Genomic DNA, 25,171 nt, shown 5'->3' on the forward strand with positions numbered 1-25,171 from the left:
AGTTTATGAAGTGACACTGATCTTCTGAAAATAAAATCTTTCTTTTCCCCTCACTTAAAAATGTTCAATGAGAAATTTCTTATTCAAAGTATAATATTGTGGTTTTACTATGTAAGTTTTGATGTTTAATTTACCACAAACCAATCTCAGCTATAGCTTCTTACAAAAGGAAACAATTTTCTCCTGAGTATAACTTCTATGTCAAGGTAGTAGGTTTTATGTAATAAGGTCTCATAAATATAACTGACTTACATAAACACAGTTATTTTGTAAGCAATCCTTAGCAGAATCCATTCATTAATAATAAGCTGAAATTTTCAGATCACAGAATCACTAGGTTGGAAGAGACCTTCAAGATCATCGAGTCCAACCCATGCCCAAACACCTCAACTAGACCATGGCACCAAGTGCCACATCCAGTCTTTTTTTAAACACATCCAGGGATGGTGACTCCACCACCTCCCTGGGCACACCATTCCAGTGCTTTATCACTCTTTCCATGTAAAACTTTTTTCCTAATATCCAAATTATATTTCCCTTGGTGCAGCTTGAAACTGTGTCCTCTGGTTCTGTCAGCTGCTGCGTGTTGAAAGAGACCAACCCCACCTGACTACAAACACCTTTCAGGGAGCTGTAGAGTGTGATAAGGTAGAGAGTGATAAGGTCACCCCTGAGTCTCCTTTTCTCCAGACTAAACAACCCCAGCTCCCTCAGCTATTCCTCACAGTGTTTGTGTTCCAGCCCCTCACCTTGTTCCCTCCTCTGGACGTGCTCAAAGGTCTCAACATTCTTTCTAAACTGAGGGGCCAGAACTGGACACAGCACTCAAGGTGTAGCCTCACCAGTGCTGAGTACAGAGGAAGAATGACCTCCCTGCTCCTGCTGGCACACTATTCCTGACTCAGGATGCCACTGGCCTCCTTGGCCACTAGGGCACTCTGCTGGCTCAGGTTCAGTCAGCTGTAGCAGCACCCCCATGTCCCTTCCTGCCTGGGCACTGTCCAGCCACACTGTCCCCAGCCTGTAACACTGCAGGGGCTTTTGTGGCCAAAATGCAGTCCCTTTCAATTGCCCTGACACTCCTTTTTCAATCTCATCACTGCCAGCCTGGAGTATCAGCCATGGTAATAATCAGAGGGCTGAATCAGCCCAGGGAGTCTCTTGGTAATATCCCATACCCAGGCTCCAGGGAGGCAGCAGACATTCTGATCTAATATAAAATTTTAAACCTGCCCATTAAGCTTCCAGTGATTTGAAAAAAAGTAAATTAGGAGACAGATCTGGCTAATTGCTAACCCACTGATGCCAAATTTTGAGCCAAATGTTCAGAAAACCATCATGTGTTTTTTACCAGCTAAATTTCTACATGTGTAACTGTGACTGTATTCTACTTCTCTGTGGAAATAAAAAAGCCTCACTTAATGGTTAACCTCACTATCACATGATATGATATGATATATGATATGATATTCCATTGTTTACTTTCAATTTTTCTGCATACAAGTTTAAAGAAGACCTTTCTGATATGCTTTAGTTCATGTTATCCACAAAAATTTTTTAAACCACACATTCTTGATTTGTATGTATTCCTACATTTTGTGCAATGTAAAATCTCGATGAAGTGTCTAATGAAAGTCTGACTTTTTTTTAATTCATAGGATAAGATATTGTGAGTAAACTCAAAGGTAAAGTATTCTCATACTGTCATCAGTGTGTGTGAAGCCATCAATTAGGTGTAAATTATCTTAATTCAACCAAATGCGTAGTGCAAGAGTTCTTTTTGAATCTTTAGCTGAATAAGACAGTTCTCCAGTATTTTGAAAACTTGTTTTCAGTTTTTAATTATTTTAAAATACCTTAAATTATTAGAAATTATGATTTTTAGGAAATATCCCTCAAATGAAAATTTATTTTGGTTCTTAGACTGTTGAAATTAGATGTATGCAGAGTCTTTTAAACACTGGTTTTACTTCTCATGGGATGCTTCCGCTCATTCATTTTATGTAAATCAAACTTGAGCCGACTTTAGAAAGTCCAAACACTTTCATCTATGCTTCAGCCTGAGTGTAAATTTCTTTAATGAATATTTGGACTCAAAGTATTTAAGAAGCAAAGCAGATATCTTTAAAAAGAAAATATGGTTTTATATAGAAGGGCTATAGCAAATTAAGATTTGGTGTTATTTCAATGTGGTAACATAATAAACTTTTTCTCAATCATGATACTTTACAAACAGCTATACTAACTTATATTTTCAAACCTCTTTTCTGACTTATTTTATGTATTTATTTTACATAAATGGGAAACTATTTCCTTAATGGTTTTTAGTAACTATTATTATGTCTTCTTTCTTCCTTAGAATTCCCCCACTACCTTCTCTTTTTGCCCTACTTTTATTTATATTAATTAAGACAAATTCAGTATTACTACTTCATATCAGGCTGGTGTTTGGGGTCCAAGCATTTAAAATCACACCTTTTTGAGGAAAAGCCACAATTTTTCTCATCATTGAAGCTTTTTCTTATAAAGGGCAGTTATTTCAGCTTATGTAACTTTTGGACACAAATGTCTAATTGTTTTCATTAACTAACCATATAGCATGCCCTGATCCACCACAACAGAAAAGCAGAAACCATGTATAAAGCAATATTTTATTATCCTTTTCTCATATTTCCTGTTGCACATATAAATTTTCAAGCTGAAATAGCAAGCGGCTCTTCCCCAACTGCCTCAACAGAGATAAACATTTTTAAACACATTCAAAATAAATTTGGAGTACTGTAATTGGCAGCTATTTTGGGTGTGATCTATCAAAATCATTGACAGTTTGCATTGATTCCATGAAAAGTCACTTCATTAGTACTATCACTGTAATAAAAATAAGCACTTGTTATGAAGTGGGCTGGTATGAAAGAGGTTTTCAACATTATAACAAATAGAAATATACAGTTTCTGTGTCTCTCACAACCCACTCAATGAATCTGTGTGTTTGAAATAATTGGGGAAACAGGTCAGTGAACAATTTAAGACATTCATAGAATCATAAAGGAAAAGACCTCCAGGATCTTTGAGTTCAATCTCTGGCTGAACACCACCACATCAACTACACCACAGAACTACGGAGCACATCCAGTTGTTTCTTGAATACTTCCAGGGATGATGCCTCCATCCCTTCCCTGGGCAGGCCATGCAATGCTTCCTTTTAGTGAAGAATTTCTTCCTGATGTTCAACCTGATCTTCCCCTGGCACAGCTTGAGGACATTTCTTCTTGTCCTGTCACTTGCAGCTTCGGACAAGATCCCAAACCCACCTTGCTACAACCTCCTATAAATAATATTTCATAATTCATGAGTAGGTTACTAAAGCCAGTCATTTGCTACACAAGGAAAGCCAACAGATCTTTGCACGCCTTGTCCTATGGAATGACAGTTTTTGTGCCAGTATCAGTGATCAAACCTTAAAAGGCCTTGTACTACAAAAGTCATGGCAGACTTGGGCCAAACTCCTCTATATTTTCTTAGAAAGCTGCGATCACATACAGGGCTAATCAAAATAATTTGCTTTAACATTTATTCTATAACTTTGTTTTCTAAAGGTAACTTAGTAGCTGAACACAATGCTGAACTATAGAAGAACATATGTGAACATAATACAATGGTCTGAAAATTCCTTGAGTTCACTGCATCTCCTTTGTCTCAGTATAGAAAGTCTTTAAATCATTGTCCTGACATAGACTTTGAAATAACCCAACTATTTGCATGAGATACCGTCTCTTTACATAAAACCTCAGGAACATTCATTAAAGTAGCTTTCCATTGATTTAAAAAATGCAACTCAATTATTTTAAATATTTGTGGGGTCCTTGTGATAGAATATTACAGTCATAGACTTTCACTAGCAGTAACACTTCTGCTAATAGTTGCCAGATTAGCATGCAACTTCAGAAGTTTGAGCATGCAAGACAACCACCTCTTGCAGAGGGCTAGACATTCTAAGAAAATATACCAAGCTTTTATAAAGCCATTCATCTGGGAGGACTTAGGTTCTTTGTGGTCTCACATTCTTTTTCTCTTCCCTCTGGCACTGTGACTACATGGTGAGCAGGATGAGCATGAATATCCAGCAGATTAACCTGCTAAAACTAATTCTGTTTTTTCTATTGGATGTGTGAGCTGCTCTTACTTCCCCGAAAGCTGATGGTCACTGGAAGAGGAAAGCAGTGCTCAACTAAGGGAGCTGGAGAACTAGTGGATAAATCAATGTAAAATGAAACTCAATTTAAGAACTGAATATCTATCTAAACAGACACAAAGCAAATGCAGAGAGAAATGCTCTCTTGGCTAAGATCTTTCATCTCCACAGAATGACTATATCCTCTGTGACCAGCAAATTGCATTTCTATACCTCCAATCACTTTCAAAACAAGAGATTGATCCCTATTCTTAGCTCTTCATTGCTGAGGTCTACTTATTGTCCCTTCCAGAATTTCAAAGCTAAGGATAAGTTGCATAAGAGGGGAGAAGTTGTCTGAACATATTCAGTGTTTTGGTGGGAACATTCACTGACTAATCATTGACATTGCTTTTGTGCATCTTGCTGACATCAACATGGCAATTAATTTTGCTTCTACTGCACCATTATATGGAAGAAGTGAGGAATGGCTAGATGTTCCCAAATTATGTCCCTCAGGCCCCTTGAATTTACACCTTTTGTTTTTAGGCTATGTCTGGAAAACATTAGAAAAAAAATAAATATTTGTTGGTTTTCTGCAAACTAGAATATAATTCTTTTGTATGCTAACATATTAATCTCTGTGTTCAGATAAAATTTTGTTTGAACCAGAGAAAAATCATCTTTCCACAACAGCAGGTGAATAGTGTCCAAAGACAATTCCTTCTACATCCAAAAATATCGTAGATATTTATTTTATGATATTCAAAATAATGGCTGGTATTGCTAACTTTTTATACTCAGCGTGGACAGTTGAGATTTTCACAAATGACCAGCAAATAGGATCCCTTAATTTTTGTGTATGCAATTTAAAATTAATTTTAAAGCTATATCAGCTTCACCTGTTAGAGGTTGCAGAGTTGTGATCCTTGAGCATTAGTTCAAGAGTTTTTTATTTTAATGTTTGTTTGTTTAACTAAAATGAAAATGCTCAATTTTTCATCTACTTTTTTTTTTTTTTTTTTTGCAGTGATTTTTAATCATGACATTTTGCTGGTATTAGAGTGCAAAGACAGTGTCCCTGTCAAGCAAAAATATTTGTTTCATCTCTAGTTCCCTGTCTGTACTAACAAAATAATATTTTAGTTATTTTCTGCAATAGTGCTATAAACTACTCTGGAATTGTTTGTATTTTTTCACTTTATATTTACAGCCAAAAACTTTTCTGGAGGTTGGGCTCAGAACTTTCTTTGTTACTTTAAATATTAGATTTATTTAATTTCTCCTGCTGTGGTGCAGAGCTAGCACAGGATAAAATTATGCTTTTTTTTTTTTTTAAATGGCCTCTGCAGTTATAGATTTTCTTACTTTGGACTATCGATAGAGATACATGGATGTTTACGTAGATAAAGAGATCTTAACTACACATCTTTAGCAGACAGGAGGGGTTTGGGAATGGCAGTTTACAAACCAGGCAATGAGAAGGGAAAATCTCTTTCTTCTGTTCAGGCTGTAGCCCTGTGCAGCAAATTCATTCTCAGAGAAGGGAGCAGCAGGTAAGTTGGTAGCCTTGTAACAAAAGAGAGATTTCCTGGCTTTCATTTCCTATTGGTAGGATAGTTCTTTACCCTGCTCAGTGAGTACATAGTTTAAAAATCCCTTAGAGGATGGGTGAATAACTTACAGGGTTTAGAATTCTGGAGGGAAAGGGTAGAGGGAAAAAGCAAGAGAAGGCAAAGAATTGGAGGCAAAAGGTAGTGAGACAGAAACTCTATTCAATAATTTCTGCCTCTGTTAAGCACTGGGACATGTCTGATGGCATGTGATTCACAAAGATTAATAACTCAGGTGATTAATAAAGTCTTACCGAATTAACCAAGAGCATAATAATCCTCAAAGGTTATTTATCATTCTTACCGCTCAGGATTGTAAAAAGTAAAATAAAAATAAATCTTTAGTATTGTCCCTTAATCCCTGAGATACTCTTACAATGAGTCTAGCATGTTCAGATGTTCTACTGAAAATGACTCCTGAAAGATTTGAATGCAATTATTACCATGGGAAATTATTTAGCTAAAATAGATGCAGCTAATGAATTTTAATTTGTCTCTGTACTTTTCATTTGAATATCTTCCTACGGTATTTACAGAAAGTTGTGACATTTGTGATCATATAAACACAAAGAAAAGTTGGCTGTGCTAAACAAATCCGTGTTCCCTCGCCTGTTTCCTACCAGCTTTATGGTCTTAAAGGTCTTTTCCAACCTAAGCAGTTCTCTGATTAAACACACAAATGTATAGGCCAACTGCAGCTTGACACAACATGAGCGCTCCAAGGCAAAGCAGCTTCACCCTGCTTCATGTCTTCTCTGAATTCTGTGTGAACCTGACCTTCAGCAGAGAAAGAGGAGCTTCTCCATATCTCTCTCACACCTGGGGAGAGAGAGACAGAAAAGAAGTAAAGGAATAGTTTGCAATATAGAGGATTGAAAAAGTGAAGATGACCCATCTGCAGGTTGGGAAAAATAGGCTTGTAAAATCTTGACTTGGACTATTAAAAAGGGACAGCTATTGAACCTAAATCAAGATCAGAGAGTTCCTTGTAAGAAGCTGGATGCAAAAAAGGCCTTTTGTAACAAAGCTGTTGAATGCTTCCCTCTCATTTTAGCTGATTCTTAAGATCACAGATTTATTTATAGTAAGTAGAGGGTGGTGAGATTTCTCACCAATGTCTTGGTGGGTGCTTGTCTCCTTTGGACAAGTTGATTCATGTAGAGGGAGCTCAATTTTCAAACTTCTAGTGATGAAGTTTAGGTGATCTCAGCATAATTCTTTGCATCTTCTGCTATTATAAATCTGTATCAATCATAAATCTGAATCCTCAAATAGTTCTTAATGTTTTTATGTATTACATACACATTCCTGCATGATCTCTCACTCCAGATTCCCAGTGTTTTCTCAGTAATGTTTCTTTGATCAGCTTAAGATTTATTAAGGGGTCATAATAAACATAAGGGTTTTTTCAAAACTTTGAGTAATATTAGCGTTGTTTGAGGTTGACTTGAATCATTATTACATAAAGAATAAAGGAATTATCTTTGATCTTGTAGTGAGGAAATTGTAATATAAAATAATGTGTTTTGGTTGAGCTTGAGCACTGTTGCTGCTCTTTATGCCACCTGCTGGTTAAAGAGCAGGGAATGGGGAATAGGAAAACATTTCTCTCACTCTAACTCAACTTCTGAATGAGATTGTATTACCTGGCTTCTGTGTTTATTGCTTGTCATAAAATAACATGTAATTTCAATTGTCAAGTTATCAGTTAAGGCAACATCACAAGTGAATCAGACTTTTCTGAGCCTCTTGGCTTTTAAAGAATACATACTGGTTCCTTTATCTTTTTTTTTTTTTCTTTAGCTCATAAAATTTTAATTTTTCTAAATGTGTGGTTTAGGGTGTTTGTTGCTTTACTTGCCATGTTATATAGCCAAAGGTTAAACAAGGAAATTGCCTCTAATTGACAGAAATATTGAGTGTATCAGGGAAAAAAACTTTTCTCTGTCTTTTGAAATCTACCTACTAAAAAAACCTACAGAGTTCATTTCCTTTCCTGTGTTAATAATTTTAGTTACCAAAAAACTAAGACTATATGGACACCACTGAGAATATGGACCTGTTTATACTAAAGTTAGGTAGTCTATGTAGTTTAATTTCTATTAAAGGATGTACAGCTTTGTGCTCTGCATCAAAATTTTACAAGTATTCTGATGCTGGCAGCAGCTCTGATTTCCTCCAAGTATTTTGTACTGTGGGAGAAAGCCATTAGTGTGATGGATACAGGAGATACCACAGATACAGAGCAGTGTAACACTGTGGGGGTACTTCAGTGGTTTACAAAGGAAGGCTCTGCCACAAAGGAAAGAATAAGATTTGATTATAAGGGAGCTAAAACAAAATAATTTGCAATTAAAATTAACACAGACTGAATCTTGACAATGTGAAAAGGTTATTGGTTTTTTGGTAGCAATACAAAGGTAACAAAGCCAAAGTAATGGAACGGAGAAACAAGAGGACTACTGGTGCTGTCTACCAAATAGAGAAAAATGGACAGAGAAAATATATTTTAGGAAAAGTAAGTTTGTTTTCATTAATATAAATTTGAAAATTGAGTATCCACAAGGAGATCTTGGAAAAATAGAGGGGCTTTTTTTTTGCTTGCACTTCTGTGTTTATCTGGAGCAGAGCAACCCAGAACAGGACGGTATTTCTAGCCTGCCTTTAAATTCAAATGAAGTTAAAATTCTTTTTCCCAAGGCAATGTCAACATGTGCTGATGATTAGAATGAGTAAACTTGTGTATTGTGTCTTAGCCAAATAAGATATAGTGTTTAATTTTATGGCAGAACTGCAACAAGAATATTTTTTAATAGTTGGCTTATTTCAATGAACAAAATTAGCATTAAGCTCATACAAAAGGCCAATGGATTATATAGCATTTTAATGTAAGAAGCTTTAAAATGGAAATATTCTTTCAAACTCAGAGTGTGTGAAGATGGCTGATGCTTTTCTCTTTTTTTTTTTTTTTTTTTTTTTTTTTTTTTTTCTGAATATGTATTAGAAGCTGTGAGGGCTTTACAACATAGAGCATCTCAGATTTTCATCTAATGCTTTCATTTCTCTTCCTCGCTTCCAGCCCAAAAAAAACATCATTGGCAAGAATCTTGCCACTTATCTGCAGAGAAGGAGTGGGGAGATAGCCAGCTCTTATCACAGAAAATAGATATTCACACTATTATTAATTTCTGCTAGCTAGATAATAAATCTGCAGTTACTTTCCTCTCAGCTATAAGGTCACTATGGGAGCCCTGGGTGCAAAAAAGTACAAGTGCACCAAATTTTGTTAATAAGTTAGAATGTTGATTAAGTGTAGTCAGAAGAGAAAGGAGATATGTCTTGGGATGTGTTCAGTCATCACTAAATAACCAGGAGAAATTATCAGAGCTACAATACAAAATGTTAAAGTTCCAGCATATATAACTGAATGCATGAAAGGTGGTAATTCCTGATAATTCATATTGCTACGATCCCTCATATTATGATTGTTTTACATAATCTTTTCATTAGCACCCTTGCTGGCTTTTATGTGAAAATTTTAAATGGCCTAAATATTTCTGATGGGCATGAGCATTATAAGCAGGGGAAAAAAAGAGAAAATCCTGGTTATTTCAGCTGATGCTGGAATACAGAAATACAAATAGCCACTTATTAACTACTGAAAACTGATAACTTTTTAATAACTTTGAAAATTTCTTTTCTAAAAACCTTATCTCAAACTTATTTTTGTTGGTATAAACCTCTAAAGGAACTTAAATACTTCATTGTGTTTGAAGCATCAGAGATGCATTTCAGAGAGGCAGAATTAGGTTTAAGGCCAGTGGAAGGGGAGTAGGATTTTGCATTTAGTAGCTCAGAATCTGTGGTGGGAAAATGCCTGTACATGCAGGGTGCTGAATACCACAGCTAACTGAAACTCTGTGACAATTCATGTTAAGATAACAGTTTTATGAAGGGGTTTTTCTGGTCTGCCTTCCTTTCTATCTTAATTTCTGCCTTAGTTTCTTAATAATGAGAACAAAAGGTTCCAGATTTTGTTTGGACTGAATCGGGAAAAGGCACAGCAAGGCTTCTCCATGAATAATCAATCTATCTTTCCTTAGATATTATACTATTCCTTCTTATGTATTGTCAAAGTTTTTAGTGATGACTGAAATTATTTAAAAATTTGGTCTTTGTTATATATGATAAGTTATGATACAGATTTACATTTCAATAAGATTAGATTTGTTGATTGGCAACAGTATGATGCTCTGAATTATTTTTTCTTTTTTTAAATAAGTACAAATTTTCTGGCAATTTTTGCCACATACTATTATTTTCATGGAAAAAATGGCCAGTTTATTTTTCAGTCTACTAAAGAGATTTGTTCTTTCCGTTCAAAAAGACTTTTCTGTAACTTCATTTGTTTTCTTGACTATTTGGAATAAAGGATATAGTCGTAATTTAGTAAAATAAATTTGAAATTTGCTTAGATCACTAAATTGTTTGCAGATTTCTTTGAACATCTTTATATTATTTTCTAGTCTCTCCCTCATTTGTGTCTTTTCACACGTCTATATACATATATAAATACTTAATTCCTTTACCCTTGTTAAAAATTTCTGAGGACTTTTAAAGACATATTTTCACTTAGATTCATTCCTGATAGGTTATCAGAATTTTTGTTTTCTAGACTATGGTCTTACATTTCGCCTTTGGCAAAAATTATATGTTGGAAAATGATATGTTTAGTGTATAAATCTATGTGTTTCTAAAACATAGTTATTAAATAGATATTTTTAAGTAAAACTGTAAGAAATTATGCCCTATGATGATCTTTAGGAAAACTTTTTGAGCCTGAGAACTAAGTTGCTTAAGTTTTGTCAGGCAACTGCTGATATTCATATTTGAGTCTGTGTAGATAATTGATTGATTATCTTCCTTTGGAGGGAAAGTTTGAATGTCATGGTTCATAAATCAAGGGCATCAGAAAATAATGTTTTGAAATATACTGGAAATGTTAAAAATTATCTGAGCTTCAGAAAATCTCATGATGTGTGAAGCATGCAAGAAGCAGTCAAATTTTAAATTGCCTACAGCTCTATATGTTTAAATATGCTGACTTATAATCATAAATAATTTCAGAAATAAATTGTGCTCAGGCATCTTGTGAGATAAAATATTTTTAGTCCTTTCTTTGCATATATTTTCAGTTTAAAGATCCTGTTGTAAACAGTGTTTTTCTGTTTTGGAATAAAGAAAATGATCAGATTTAGAAATATCTGTATGCTGTTCAGATCTAATCCGCTGCTGTCGGTCATCTTTTTTTTTTTTTTTCAGTTAGGACATTTATTTTAAAAATGGATTTAATGCAAAGTTGATCTACCTGTATCCAAGATTTTAGCAGATAATTTAAAAATGCATCAAAGCACTATAATTTTGTATGACACAATAGCAAATAAAATCACCAAAAACTTACTTATATCAGTGATACTTAGAGAATGATATAGTACCCTATTCCACATGTGTAAAACTGCAATGGTAAGTTTAAGCTTTCTTCTTTTCTTCACAGTAAATTATTATATGTATATGTTTTGTCTTTGAGCTTTAAAGCCCAGAAAGGATTGCTCTATCTCTAGAGAAAGAATATTAGCAAAGGAGCTAAGGTTCACAGCAATTTGGCTGCCAGATTGTTCTGTTTCTAATGACTTCTGTTCTTCCTTGTCAGTCTAGCATAGCCAGAATCTCTCACTTATTATTTACAGAGCACAGTTTGGATTGCATCAGAGAGCTTCCACTCATCAAGCTGTTTCCTGGTATTAATTTAGCTCTTCCTCCCTACATCTGTAGCTAAATCAAGTTTCCATAGAGTTTAAACTAAGTCTGAAAATAAGTGAAAAATAAAACCCCCAAGACTTTGGTCGATACTTTTAAATTTGTCCGTAAATACAAGACCTACTTGAACACAGAAAGGAAATGCAAGGGGTGTTTGCAGATTGTTGGTAATAAATGTGTCCCAGGGGATTGAGAGAATCCTTGAAGGATTCCCAGGTCTTTGAAGAGAAACCTTGTCCACGAGTTCAGTTTTGATGTGCATGGCTTGGGAAAAGTGGGGTTTGGGAAGGGACAGTGTTCTTACCGGTGTCAAAGGCAGAGCAGGTGGAAGAGCTGATGTGGCTGGAAGGAAGTTTCAGAGTCTCTGAATCTAGTCCATTCTGTGTTGCCTGTTCCTTTACTGACTGATGGCTTTGAAGTCACTTCTATGCACAAAAGATGAAAAAGTCATTGACCAGGTGGATACTCCAGTTTCTCAGACATTGAAATGCAGCCTGCTAGAAGCCAGATCTCACACCAATATGTCTGAATTTCCCAGCTTTCTGGGAGACAATTTCTCAATAGTCTTAGGCAGATCTCAGATGATACTACCACTGAATACTTTTTCATATGACAAAAAGCATAGTTCTGATAGACTTTGTGGGTATCCTGTGTACATGTACTGGCAGCAGACTGTTGGGCCCTGTTTATGAGGTTTCAGCTGCATTAGGCAGGAAATGAGCTAATTAGCTAATATATTAACATATAATGTATTGGCTAATATATAAGCTAATATATTAATTAGCTAAATAACTAGTGCTATTAAGATATTGGACATTTTTACATAAGAACTGCATTTATTTGTTAGACTGATAGGCATTTTAGGAGTAGCCTAATGAATCAGTTGAATACTGAGATAAGTAGGTGATTGCTGTAACTTTGTAATAGTGCCTAAAATAATAGTTTATGTGATTAAACCAGTGCATGGCTTTTTAAAAACGCTTAGACTTCCTTTCTGTTTTTAAGATGAACAGAAGACAGATTTCTACTAAACGTTCTGCAACTCCTCATGCTGGTCTTATAGTTATCTATTCTTTCATCCTAACCAAAATCCTACTCTTCAGCTTAATGTCAAAATCCCTGTGAAAATACCAGTGGGTAAAACATATACTTTGCAGGATATGCAGCATATGCTTTGCAGGCATAGTGAAGTAAATATTCTCCTTAGAACTTTTTAGCTTGCTCATCTCATTATTTGCAAGAATTTCATAGAAAAATGCAAAGGCTGTACAGTTCCATTCTCATAAACATCACTCTATCAAAAATACAAGCAAAGAATTGTTTATTTTTTGCATCAGAACATGTTCTACAACTTTAAATTATGATTAAGATAAAAAACAACCCCTTGTGAATAAGTCTGTATTTATTTTTCCTAAAGTTACTTTTTTTAAAATTATTACCATAAGAAAGGGACAGTATGCTATTACAAAGATGTTGAAAAATATTCATACCACACAATTTTTACTCAGCTTCTGTCTGGTACAAATAAATCTTTTTGTTTGTTTGTTTTTTCTTTAATTACTTGCAGTGCAAGGAATAAAAGAAAAATATACCACTTTGTGTTGCAAGATATTTCTCAGTCAATATATCTGTGAATAACTAGACAAACAGTGTCCACTGCTGGCAAATCAGATAATTGCACTGCACATTAGAGAGATATGATGTGAAAAGGTTTTGATGAGTTAAGTCTTAACTGTCAGATATTTTGTATTGACTTTATAAGACTGGATTGTAAAATCAGGTTACTATGTTAGAAGTATTCATGTTATTACTACTACTAATAAATGCCATGGTATTTGAACACCTAGCCAGGAATAACATCACAGTAACATGAGCAGGTACTGCAATTTTTTCAGGATTTAAAAATAATTCTAGTATTCATTATATTCTATCTACCATGTCAACAAAATAAATAAAAACATAGGAAAAAAATTATGAAAATTATCTTGATGTTCTATATCCTATAAGTAACAAGATGGGCAAGCAGAAGTTCTTAAATTCTTTTTTTTCTCTTTAGGTCAAAGCATTCATTACTGATTTTATTGGTTTTTTTTAAAGGCATAAAGAGGTATAGAAGAAATAAATGTTTCTGTTTTGGAAGAAGTAAAATGGAAATGCTGATACAGCAAGTACCACTGTTCTTGATGAAGCTAAAGCTGAATTAAACTGATTAGCAAAAAGAGAAGGCTGATACCTAAAAAACTTCCTCCTGGCTTTTTTTTTTTTTTAATAGATAATATTTGTTTGCATCTTTTGCATAACAATAGTGTGTCAATGCAAAGAAAATATTTCAGTCAAAGAAAATAATATAGAATGAAATAAACATTGAGAAAGGAAAAATCTGTTCCTATGCTAATATAAAGTATATTAGATTGTCAGATGCTTCTGGTAATCTAGATAAACTAAAAAGCTAGCCATACTTGTTTTTCAGAGATTTATGTCTGTCATCAATTTATTGCATTCAATAAGAATATTAGACAATGCATTGCATTTTCTGTTTGTTTGGAAAGGGGAGCACAGTATGGGACTTTTTTCAGGGAACACTGATTGTGTCTGAATCCCAAAGGAAGCGACGTGTCTGTGTGATTGGATCTGAGAGGGGATCAAGGCTTACCCTTTGGATGAACATGGCATTAGCCAGAATTGTTCTATATCTATATTTTCTCCCTTCAGTACTAAGAGAAATGCTGTATGATCTTCCCTCTTGAACAGGAAAAGAACTGGATCCTAATTTTTTTGGGTTTTTTCCTTGTAAAAAAAGGAAAAAAATTAGATTTTTTTTTCTGTTCCTTTCATGTCTTAAAAATAGTATCAAAGGGATTGAAAGCAAAAATTATTTGAAAATAAATGGTAGAATAATTGCAAACAAAGATGACTGTCTGAAAGTTATTTTGTGAAATAAATCACACTGTCAATTTTAGGTCATATAGCAGAAAATAAGACCATTTTTTCTTAGATTATTTGGCAGGGAGTATTTTTCATGCTTTCTTCCAAGAAACAAAGTGGTGTTGTGGATGTGTGTGTGTGTGTGTGTGCATTCAAGCACATGGGCAGACATGCTCCAGTTCTTCCTGTCACTGGTAAAAATCACTTTTTATACTTTAAAGATTATTAATGTATTTTGAGGGAAATCATCCTTCTGCTTCTCAAGATAGCAGTTTATGTACATCTCTGCTCATACTATCTTTTCAGTTCAGTATTTTATTTTAATGGATATTAAGTGCTTTTTCACCTGGATCTCTGTGAGATGGTCAAAATCCAACATCTTCCTTGTCCTGAGGATTCAGAAATATTGCACTTTTATTTTTTCTCATATTGTCATGTGTTTTCATATTTGTTGCAAGGAAAGCAAGAAATCCATTTGCAAATACATTCTAGGTGCAGGAAATCCTCAGGGGAGAGTATCATGAAACAGGTATAGCAGCTTACATGCTCTGCCAGCTGTACTGACTCCAGAGCAAATTCACTGTAGAGAATGAATTCCTTAGGAACAGTGTTTCCTTTGTTTCTGTAGAATAAAATTAAGCAGACTCACCTTACAGGGACTTCCAGTTACTGAGAGAATAACAGCAAAGTCTCTTGCATGTTTCAGAAGTCAGGCAAAGCAGTCAAGTCCTGCTGTGGCTAGATAAGTAAACACAACAGATGTTGGCTTAAGCTGTGCATATTAATGAAGAAGCTCTCCATGCTGTTTTTAGGCCTCTAAATCTTAAACTGCACTCTGCAGCTGTGTGGACTAAAGATGGGGGTTGCTGTTTGTGTTTGTTTTTCTTTAGTGAAAGTCCTTTTTCAGGGTTGTGTCACCAGAACCTTGTTTGAAGCAGTCTTGTGGCAGATCTGATATTAGCTTCAGTAAGAACAAAGTTAATTGTGATGTGTATCTGTAATTAGTTATTATGAACCTCTCTTTTACTGAGATGATTTCCTTTAAAAAGGTAAAATATTATATATGTCACTGCAGAAACCACAATGTATTTAACTTAAAATTACTTTTTTGGATTATAGACAGAAAGTGATCTTGATTCTTTTTTATTTTTTTCTTCCTTCACTGTTGTCAACTGTTTAAAAGAGACTGGGTTGAAGTTTTGGGCCTGGGTGAGCTATTTTGGAGATCCTTATATAATCTGTGTGCTGTACAGATACTCCTGTCGACCCAGCTGGTTTCCTTTGTTCACCTGGTCTCAAAAGAAGTGGTATCAGAAGTAGAGGACAGAGTGAAAAACAGGAAGCCATGAAAAATGTCACAGAAGCTTTGCTAAAAGTCAGCAGCTGTAATCATACATCTTATCAGGCTGAAAGATCAGCTGTTAAAAATAGCATTAAGAATCTCCACACACCTTTTTCCCCTGTTGAGGGATGAAGAGTTAGCCCATGGAATAAAAAATTAAACTCTGCATTAAAGCAGGTATTTTACTTTACACAGGACTATTTGTAAGACTCATTACTGCAGGATAATCAGAGCAATTTAGCACTGGGAAAGGAAGGGGTCAGCAAAGTCAAAAAAGTAAAACCAAACCCAAGCAATCTAAGAATTATGAAATTTCTAAAGAGTAAGACAGTATCTAGTGTAGAGATACTCAGTCCTTTGAGTTACAAATGTATCTCAAGAAATATGTGAAAGAAATGAAAGAAATGTGTGAAAGAAGTGAATGGCCAATGCAGAAGAAATACTGCACCTGAGCTGGCACAGGCAGCATTGTAGGTATTATGTATTTGAATAGGACATTTTGATAGTTCTCTGCATAACCAGTCTTCTAATGCTGGACTTCCTTGCATTAATTTATTCTTGCATATACAGGAATTATATTCTAAGAGTTGGATAAGATCAAATAAGTCCAATGCATGTGAAGAAAGTGGCTAAAACATGTACAAGTTGTCCTTTGAACAACATATTGGAAGCTTACTTTTGTCTTAATTAAATGGATTCACCTGACCTATTTAAACAGACGACTCCAGAGGACCTCCTATGTATTTAGTAAATTTTAATAGCTATGATTTTGGCTCCTCGAGCACATTGTGAATGGTAAGACTGAAAACTCAGTGCTTTTGACACAAAGAAGTATGAAAGGATAGAAATTCAAATTCTGTGAAGCATATTATCATGTTAAACAAATGTTGTTTTTAATGTTCTTCAAAGTCTAATCAATGAGCATCAAGTGTTCAGGGTGTTAAGGATTATAAATTTCAGCGTTTCATAGTCCATTGCCTTTTGGGAAATTAATAATTTATAAGGAGAATTATATCCAGATTAATAGACAAGAACATATAAAACTGACCTAATTTAAACTGTTTACAGCTCATTGCACAATCAGACCATACTAGTCTTCTTACAAACATGGAATGCACATAAACTATCTGAAAAGGGAACTCTTATCTATGTTTTAATATGTTCATACTGGTCTGTTAATGAAAAATACGATTTTTTAAGTTGACAGATGTTTTTCTATCTTATTCAGTTTTGTATAATTGAACACTTACCAGCCTATAGAGTAAGCCATGTATGTTTCACCTTGTTAAAGTCATTATTTCTCTTGCTTCATTTTTTTCCCCCATGAAAATTAAATCAAGAATTAAAAGTTACAGTTGCTTACCCCACCCATCCCCCCATACATACACATTATGTGCCTTGGGAATATATCAGTTTGCAATTACATCAATAATCCTATTTGTAGGACTGTATCACATTTTCTTATGATATTTGGGGGATTGGAAGGTTCTTAGTATGTACATTGAATTTAGATACTTTAATTATGGTCCACCAAAACTACCAGCAATATTTTTTTTCATCAGAAGCAACAAATCAGAATTACCACTTCAGCTGGAAACAGTGTTTTGGCAATCAGTCTGCAGTCTGATCAGAAACACCACAAAGGTGAATAAACAAATCCATCACAATTTAGAAACAAGTAATTTTTCCACTCCTGAAATGTGTCTTCTTGCAATAATAGTTTTTCCCAGTGGTCTAGATGTACTTTTATGCTTGCCTTTCAATTGTTAGGCCTGAGTTGGTGCTTTTACCCCTAGACCATCCTTTCTATTTTGAGTGGTATGAGGAATAAGATGCTAATACGTTTGCTACTCTGGAACACAACATGTTCTGAAGGAAAAAACCAAGCACCTGCAAAGACACAAAACAATTCTTTAGAGTCTGAAAGAACATCTAAATCCACTATACTTTATTAATGACTTCTAGAATGTAAGCTGACTTAGCCTCATCATCTTCTAGTGTATTTAACTGGACAAGTGAGCTGTGTGTGCACCCTACTCTTTGCAAGCAAGTGCAATAAAAACTTCACCACAGCTCATGAAACTTAAACATGTTTAGTAGCAATGTAATAATCTGACATTTTACACTTGTAGAAAATATATGTTTGTAAGAAATTTGGGCTTTATTTGATTTATTCTGGTTCAGTTTTGATATCAAGAATAGTTTCAGGATATCTGTGAGGATAAAATTTGGGTGGAGCATGTGCACATGACTACATACCTGTAGAAAAATATTTTTGTTTATATTGAAATGGTTTATGAAAGGAAGATCTCTATAGAGTTTTCATGACTGCATTAAACAGACATTACTCTGCAGCTTGTAACATTATCCAAGTTATTGCAAAACATATAATAAGTTAAAAAAACCTAAAACAACAACAACAAAAACCCCCAAAAAACAAAGGAAAAAAACCCATCAAAAACAACCCACAGCCCATAATGTGTAAAGATGACATTTTCAATTCTATAAATTTCATAGCCTAAGGATCTTGGTAAGGTTGGACTATAAAGCATTGGATAGCATTTCTCCTAACGGAATTTCTTATAAAAGCATTTTATATACACAAATATCAATGGTTTATATTTTAATATTGAACTTTGATGTCTGAAAAGGTCACATTGAAATTTAGATGTTAAATTAGCTAAAATGGAGTATGGTTTGTTCCCAGTAATTCAGAAAAAAAATAAGGAATAATAATGTTTCATACTGTAACATATAATAAAGCAAGTATTTCATACACACTTTATATACATTGAATTTTTTACTCTAAAATTCATCCAAGAAAGCAATTTTATACATTCTATAATGTTTTCGTTTAGAAAAATCCTGAAATCCATAATAAATTGCCAGTTAGAAATGAACAGATGGGAGAATAGAAAGCATTGAAAATTTTTTCTCCTCCTCTTTGGCTTTTAATCATTTGTTTTCATATCCAGAGTTTAGTTAATCCAGAATAAAACTCTGTTTTAATGTAGAACATTTAATAACTAACATGTAACTATATTTCTTAAATGCACATTCTCATGCAGTTCCTAGTTTTTAAGGTAGCTAATATGTTCATACTTGTACAATCCATCTGTTAGCAGAGCCTTCACTTTGACTAGAATTGCACACATTTTATCACAGGTTAGGACACCAGATGGCTCTCTTGAGTTTTCTTTGTAAAACCCCAAGCTGTAAACAACTGCTCTGCATTTCTGAGATGTGAGTACAAAGCTAATTTTTTTTTTTTTTTTAATCTCTGGAATAAGAAGCACATTTTCTCTTTGTCTATAGGCATACTGCTTATTTTCACCCTCTTGGTTTTCTTTGCCATCACCCTGAGCATCATGTTGTTGAGAAATGTCAGTGTGTTTTGGCAAAGGCCCAGCATTTGAAGGAAAATATAGAGAGGAATAGTAGTGGATAGTATTACTATTAGATATATGCAACATATAATGCATAGCATCATCGGGTACTATAAAGAGGAACCTGAGACCCACACCTTTTCAGAGAGAGTTTCTCATGCAAATGTTAGGGTTATACGATGTATTATACCTCTGCATGCCTGACAAAATGAGAGAGAGTGGGTGGTTGGCCTGTTCCACTCTGCTCCCTCTCATCCATGGCTTTGTTTGGAGCCAGCAGCCCATGGAGCTGGCTTTGGGCCGTGTCCCTGAGCCGGGCGCGCTGCTGTCCGTGGTGCTGACCGCAGGAACAGAGCGGGACACGGAACGCGGCCGGGCCGGGCCGGGCCGGGCCGGGCCGGGCTGGGCAGGGCGGCTCTCAGAGGAGCGCTTCCCTCTTGAGGAAGGCCACTCCGTGTCTTCTTCACTTTTGAGAAGGAAGGAAACACAAAGCAGTACGCAAAAATGCTACATTGAAATTTAATTTTTTTTTTTTTTAATAACCACCTCTCTGTCTAATTGCGTTAGTTAAGGCAATTGTAACCGTTGTAAGGAAATTGCTGCTCTGTAAAAATTGCCAGATAGAAAATCCAATGAGTCTTAGCTGAATCTCTTTAGAGACACTTTTAAATAGAATTAAAATGTATTATCCAGATCCGATTGTGCATGTTCTGTTCCTAGTTGGTCTAGTATTAATACGAAATCCCTGTATACTGGAGTTCCCACCATACACTTTTGCCCTCTGTATAAAAATAGCGCTTTGTAGATTAAAGGATTTAGGGGAAAAATGGTCAATATCAAAGCAGCTGAAACCTCTGCTAAAACAAGAGCCTATTCTTGCATACTAGAATTGCAAAGCAGTGAATTTTTCTGGATGGATATTTACACTTCCAAGCCTTAAATGAAGAAGAAGAAAAACCAAAAAAGCAAAACGATCTGATAAGAAATTAGAGTACTGTGAAAACAGTACAAAAATAGATATTACATGATAATTGCCTGTGCAAGCTTCTGCCCTTCTTTATAGGCTAACTTAATATTTTCTGTGTAGCTGCTTGTTTCCTATCTTTACTTTCCTCTGGTTAGTTACAACTTCAGGAAGTTTTTAACCATTAGGCTTGCGAAAATAAATCCGAAAAATATGGGCCATTATTTGAAAAGGAAGATGAGCCAACAGAAAAAGATGAAAGGAAAGAAGGAGGGTGTCTTATTTTACATGGTGTTTACTACTTGATATGCCTTGTGAACTTCTCGGGCCAGATGCTTCTTAGGTGTTCTGTGTCTAGTGAGTTTGGCTAGTGCTTCCTTAAGCGCTCCAAGACACAGACTGTAATTTTACACGGCGCTGATAATCAGCAAATCCACCTGCTGTGGCTGTTTGGGGGTGACCCGTGTAATCCCTTGGGTATTTGGGTTGAAGGTCCCTCAGCCCCGTAGGTGTGCTTCCTCCCCTCGGCTCCAAAACCTCGTCACGGGGCAGAACCCCGTCTCCCTGCAGATTCCCGGCTGCTCGGTCGGTTCCTGGACCGCGGGCCGAGGCGGGGCGGGCAGCCCGGCTGCGGGCGGGCGGAGGGTGCGCGGGGCACGGTGCCCTTGGCCGAGCGCGGTGTCGCCGCCGCCGCCCGCGCTGCCCCGCGGCGTCCCCGCTGGGGACGGGGACAGGTGCGGGTGTCACCGCTGGGGGGGCGGCCGGCAGAGAGACAGGGAGCGTGCGAGGGATCCTCGGTGTGCCGGGGCGGGCGAAGGAGAACGGGGAGGGCCACACGCCCCTCCGGCAGCGCCAGGGCCCTCCTTCTTCCCCCGGGAAGGGAGCCCCGCGCGAAGCCACCCGGAAACCTAACGGGGGGCAGAGGCAGCTGGTGGCGGATCCGCCGGGAACCTCCCGGTTCCCACCAGAAAGCCACAGCAGCATCACCCCGTCCCTCCGCCTCTCTCCCCCTGTGCTTTTTTCTTCTGCCTTTCCCCATTCCCCCTCCTCCACTGCTTGCACCCTCGCCGCCCCTCGCCTTGGGGAGGACAAAAAAAGCTCCAGCGGTGCGTGCCTCTGAGTGTGTGTGTGTGTGTGTGTGTGTGTGCGTGCGTGTGTGTGTAGGGGAGGCTGGAGCGGGGTGGGACCGAGGAGCCGTGATTACAGCTCTCCCCGGAGAAGAAGATTGCTCTCTCCAGATGCTGATTTCTGAAGCACTTGGCAATCATCAGGCGGGAGCCGGGAAGAGGCGGCGGTAGCCGCCCCGGCCGTGGCGATGGCAGCGACGGGCGAGCGGGCGGCGGCGGCTCGGGGCTGAGGGCAACCCCGGGAGGCGACGCTGCTTGGCGGACCCGACCCGACCCGACCCAATCGACCCGACCCGACCGGAGCCGACCGGGCGCGGCTCTGCCCCGAGTCCGCTCGCTCCGCTCCGCGCCGCTCGCTCCGCTCCGGCAGCCCGTCCGCAGACAGCCGCCCGAGCAGGTGTCCCTGCACCGGGACACGGGGGGACGGCGGGGCACTCATGCGGTGACCCTCGGCGGCGGCAGCTCCCGCCGGCCGCACGGGGCGGGAGCCCCTCCGCAGCCGCGCCTCGGCCGGAGGAGGCTCCGCTCGCCCGCGCCCCCGGGAATGGGCTCCCGCCGGGGCTGAGCGCCTCGCCGCCTCCCTCCTCCCTGCCCGGCGTGGGCGAGCCGGCGAGCAGCCATGGCAGCGGCCATCGCCAGCGGCTTGATCCGCCAGAAGCGGCAGGCGAGGGAGCAGCACTGGGACCGGCCCTCGGCCAGCAGGAGGCGGAACAGCCCCAACAAGAACCGCGGGCTCTGCAATGGCAACCTGGTGGACATCTTCTCCAAGGTCCGCATCTTCGGGCTCAAGAAGCGGCGGTTGCGGCGCCAAGGTGCGTCCCGGTGGCCGGGCCCGCCCGCGGGCTGCGGGGGGCGGGCGGGAGGGGGCAACCTGTGGCGAGAAACTTCCCGGCCGGGTCCTGCCAGCGGGAGAAGGGCTCCGGCCGCTGAGCAGGCGGCAGCGTGCGGACCTTCGGCCGGGACCCCCGGGGCCAGCCCTGCTGCCCGGCTGTCACGGCAGGTGTGCTGCTGGCACGAAGCCCCGAGCCCGCCGCCCCCCCTCCCCATGTCGCTTGTGGTTCTCTCTGAAGGACAAGGAGCGCACAGCGCTCCGGGTGTCCGGTCGCCAGCCCCTGAGCCATAGTATGGTTTTGGGAGGTGCAGCCTGGATGTAGCGAAGGGGTCCCGCTCCCAGTCAGCGCAGTGAGAGCTGAGGCACAGCCGGCAGCTGCGGGAGATCTTCTCTCCATCGCTGTGGGTTCCCAGCTGCAGGTTCACCTGCCTGTTGCCCGTTCCCAGCCAGGGCCTTACCATTCAGACCAGCAGGTTTTGCAGGCAGCTCTTCTTCAGGGTAGGTGACCAGGAGTCAACGGGGAAAAGTGGTACCTTGGTGATTGCATTCTATCCAGTACTTTGTCTAAGAACCCTAGAAATAAAAGGAGTAAAATGGTGTTGCAGTGACTTCTCTAATTTTTTAATTTTTTTTTTTTTGGTATTCAACAGCATTCAGAAATGGTAACGATTTACTCTATCTTCTCAAGAAACAAGTAGTTTTATAACAAAAGGATTACATTGTGAAGAGTGAAAATGTTAAGTGTCGCCTGAAACATGGCTAATACCTACCAGTCAACGATAAAGTGTAAACCAACCTCTATTATATTATACAGAATGCCACCATGTGCTGTGGTGTGGCATGTATACTACAGCTCCTCTTTAGATTGGGTTGGAAGATCATTTTAAGCATAATCAGGGAACTGTCCTGATTGATGCTTCCTCCTTCTTTTTCATGCCCACATTTGAAAAGGCATAAATCAATAGAATTCACACAATTTTAATTATACATGGCTTTCTTGCAGTACAATTATTTGTTGTAACTCCTAATCCAAGCCAAATCTTGCCATTTTTAGATAATACAGGGATACAGTGAAGATGAGCAGGAAAACGTCACTGGCAAAATCTATGGTGGCTCTTATATTAAGCAGTCTGTGTATAGTTTAAAAGACTAGAGTATCTGGTTTATGATGGTAGATTTTTATAAGTGATACTCTTCAGGAAAACAAGTTTAGGGAGGTTTCCTAACTGAGCAATTGTGCTTTACCACCTGTGCAGTCTTTTTGGGGGAAAACTCTGTATTTGCCAATATAACCATTTGAGGACAAGAGGACTGCCTTGCAGCACTGAGATACCAAACATTTTTTTAGGTGAGAAGGGGCTTTAAAGAGACTTTTGAATTCGTCCTTTTTCATTCATTCATTTTTCATAAGGCACTTTGTCACATTCTTGAATAAGAGAACTGAAATAGAACATAACTACACTGTTAACCTGTACCACTGACAGAACATTTCAGCAAGAATATTCAGAACAAGGGCTACTCACCAGTAAAATCTGCAGCATCAGACCCCAGAGTTTATTTTCCTTCATGATGAGATATGGTAATATTTATCCCTTGATTTACAATAAGGTCTCAGAATTACTTCTCATCTGTAAGAATTCCTGCTGAAATAAAAGCCATCATAGCTTTTACTATATATGTTCCTGATGCACAAAGTGATGATGGAATACCTGTGGATTCAAAGTTGTATTCTATTTAAGAGAGAAACTGAAGAAACAGTCAAGCCAAAGTCATTACTTAAACGTCTTATGACGGATAGTTTTGAGTGAATAATCATTTGTAAAAAAACCACAAACCACATTTTATAAGGGGGATTGCTTTAAAATATAAGAGTTACAAAATGAACATTTATTCAGAGTCTGGTTTTAGTTTTTCTAAACTGAGTTAAATGACCAGTGAATTTGTCACCGAAATCACACTGTCAAATCTATTAAAATAAGTCTTTGCCAAGGAAAATAGGATGAATTTCACAACATTTGTTGTCAGAAAGGTGCTATGGGATTTTGACAAATAAACCTTGTATAAATGATACAGTGTCACAAGAGTATTGTGAAAAATGAGCTAATCGAGATGTGACAAACCATCTGCAGCATTCTCATACAATTCAATGGAAGAGTAGAATTATATGTAAATTTTTTTGTATGTAGAGCAGTAAAAGCAAGACTGTGTTTTTCTTGGAATAAAAAAGTGTTTTGCTTTGTACTTACATATGAAGGGTGACTCCCTTCCCATCTTTGAAACAATCAGGCAGCAAAAGCTAGTGATGCTGCTTTTTAATTAAAAATGCACATTTAACCTTGTAAATATATGTATATGTGCATTAGGTAAACAGATATACACAATATACATGCACACATACCAACATGTCAGCAAACTTTAAAAAATATTCCTTATTTTTAAATTCTTCTTTAAAAATGCCTGTTAGCACTGTTCTTGTTAAGTGGGATTTATTTTATAAAGAAATGAACTTATTATGAATGCATAAAATGCTTCAGTTATGTATACCCTGATGATTTTTTTTTGTCATTGTGACAAATTCCTCTGTTCATGGTCCTTCCTTTAGGGGCATACTAAAATATCAACAGAAGTGTGCTTTGGGAGACTAACATTTAGAAAGGGTAGCATTCAAGATACATCCAGAAGCTCACTCAGAATAAAAAGTAGTATTTGTATTTATTTATGTATTTTCTCTAATGATAGATGCCATGGTAGTTTTAAACAGCCTTTCTAAGACTTTGATTAATGAATTAAACTGCCAAAGTGATTTCTGAGGGAGACTTGTCTGCTAATCTACTGAATGGATGAAACCATTTTCATTTACTGGACATCTTTGATTCATATTGTTTAGTAATATTATATTTCAAATTTATTAAATTTTTATTTTATTCTACCTGTGATCTGCTGAGCAAACCACTGTCATTAATTTCCTAATAACCATGAAGCCAAGATGTTGCC

General features: G+C 37.7%; 1 protein-coding gene across 4 annotated transcripts in view; it reads left to right on the forward strand.

The window, feature by feature from the left end:
• The window catches only part of FGF14 (fibroblast growth factor 14), a gene marked incomplete at its 5' end in the record, with an annotated part of 379,569 nt that overhangs the window by 237,737 nt on the left and 116,661 nt on the right, over nt 1-25,171 (forward strand). The window contains one exon of one of the 4 annotated variants that reach the window (XM_079319911.1): nt 21,965-22,157. The exons of the other annotated variants lie outside the window; for them this stretch is intronic. Within the exon in view, the coding sequence (XP_079176037.1) occupies nt 21,965-22,157 (193 nt within the window). Of the gene's footprint in view, nt 1-21,964; nt 22,158-25,171 lie in introns of those variants that run through there. 4 annotated transcript variants of the gene reach the window in all.

This window comes from Erithacus rubecula, assembly GCF_903797595.1.
Source record: "Erithacus rubecula genome assembly, chromosome: 1".
NCBI classification, from domain to species: domain Eukaryota; kingdom Metazoa; phylum Chordata; class Aves; order Passeriformes; family Muscicapidae; genus Erithacus; species Erithacus rubecula.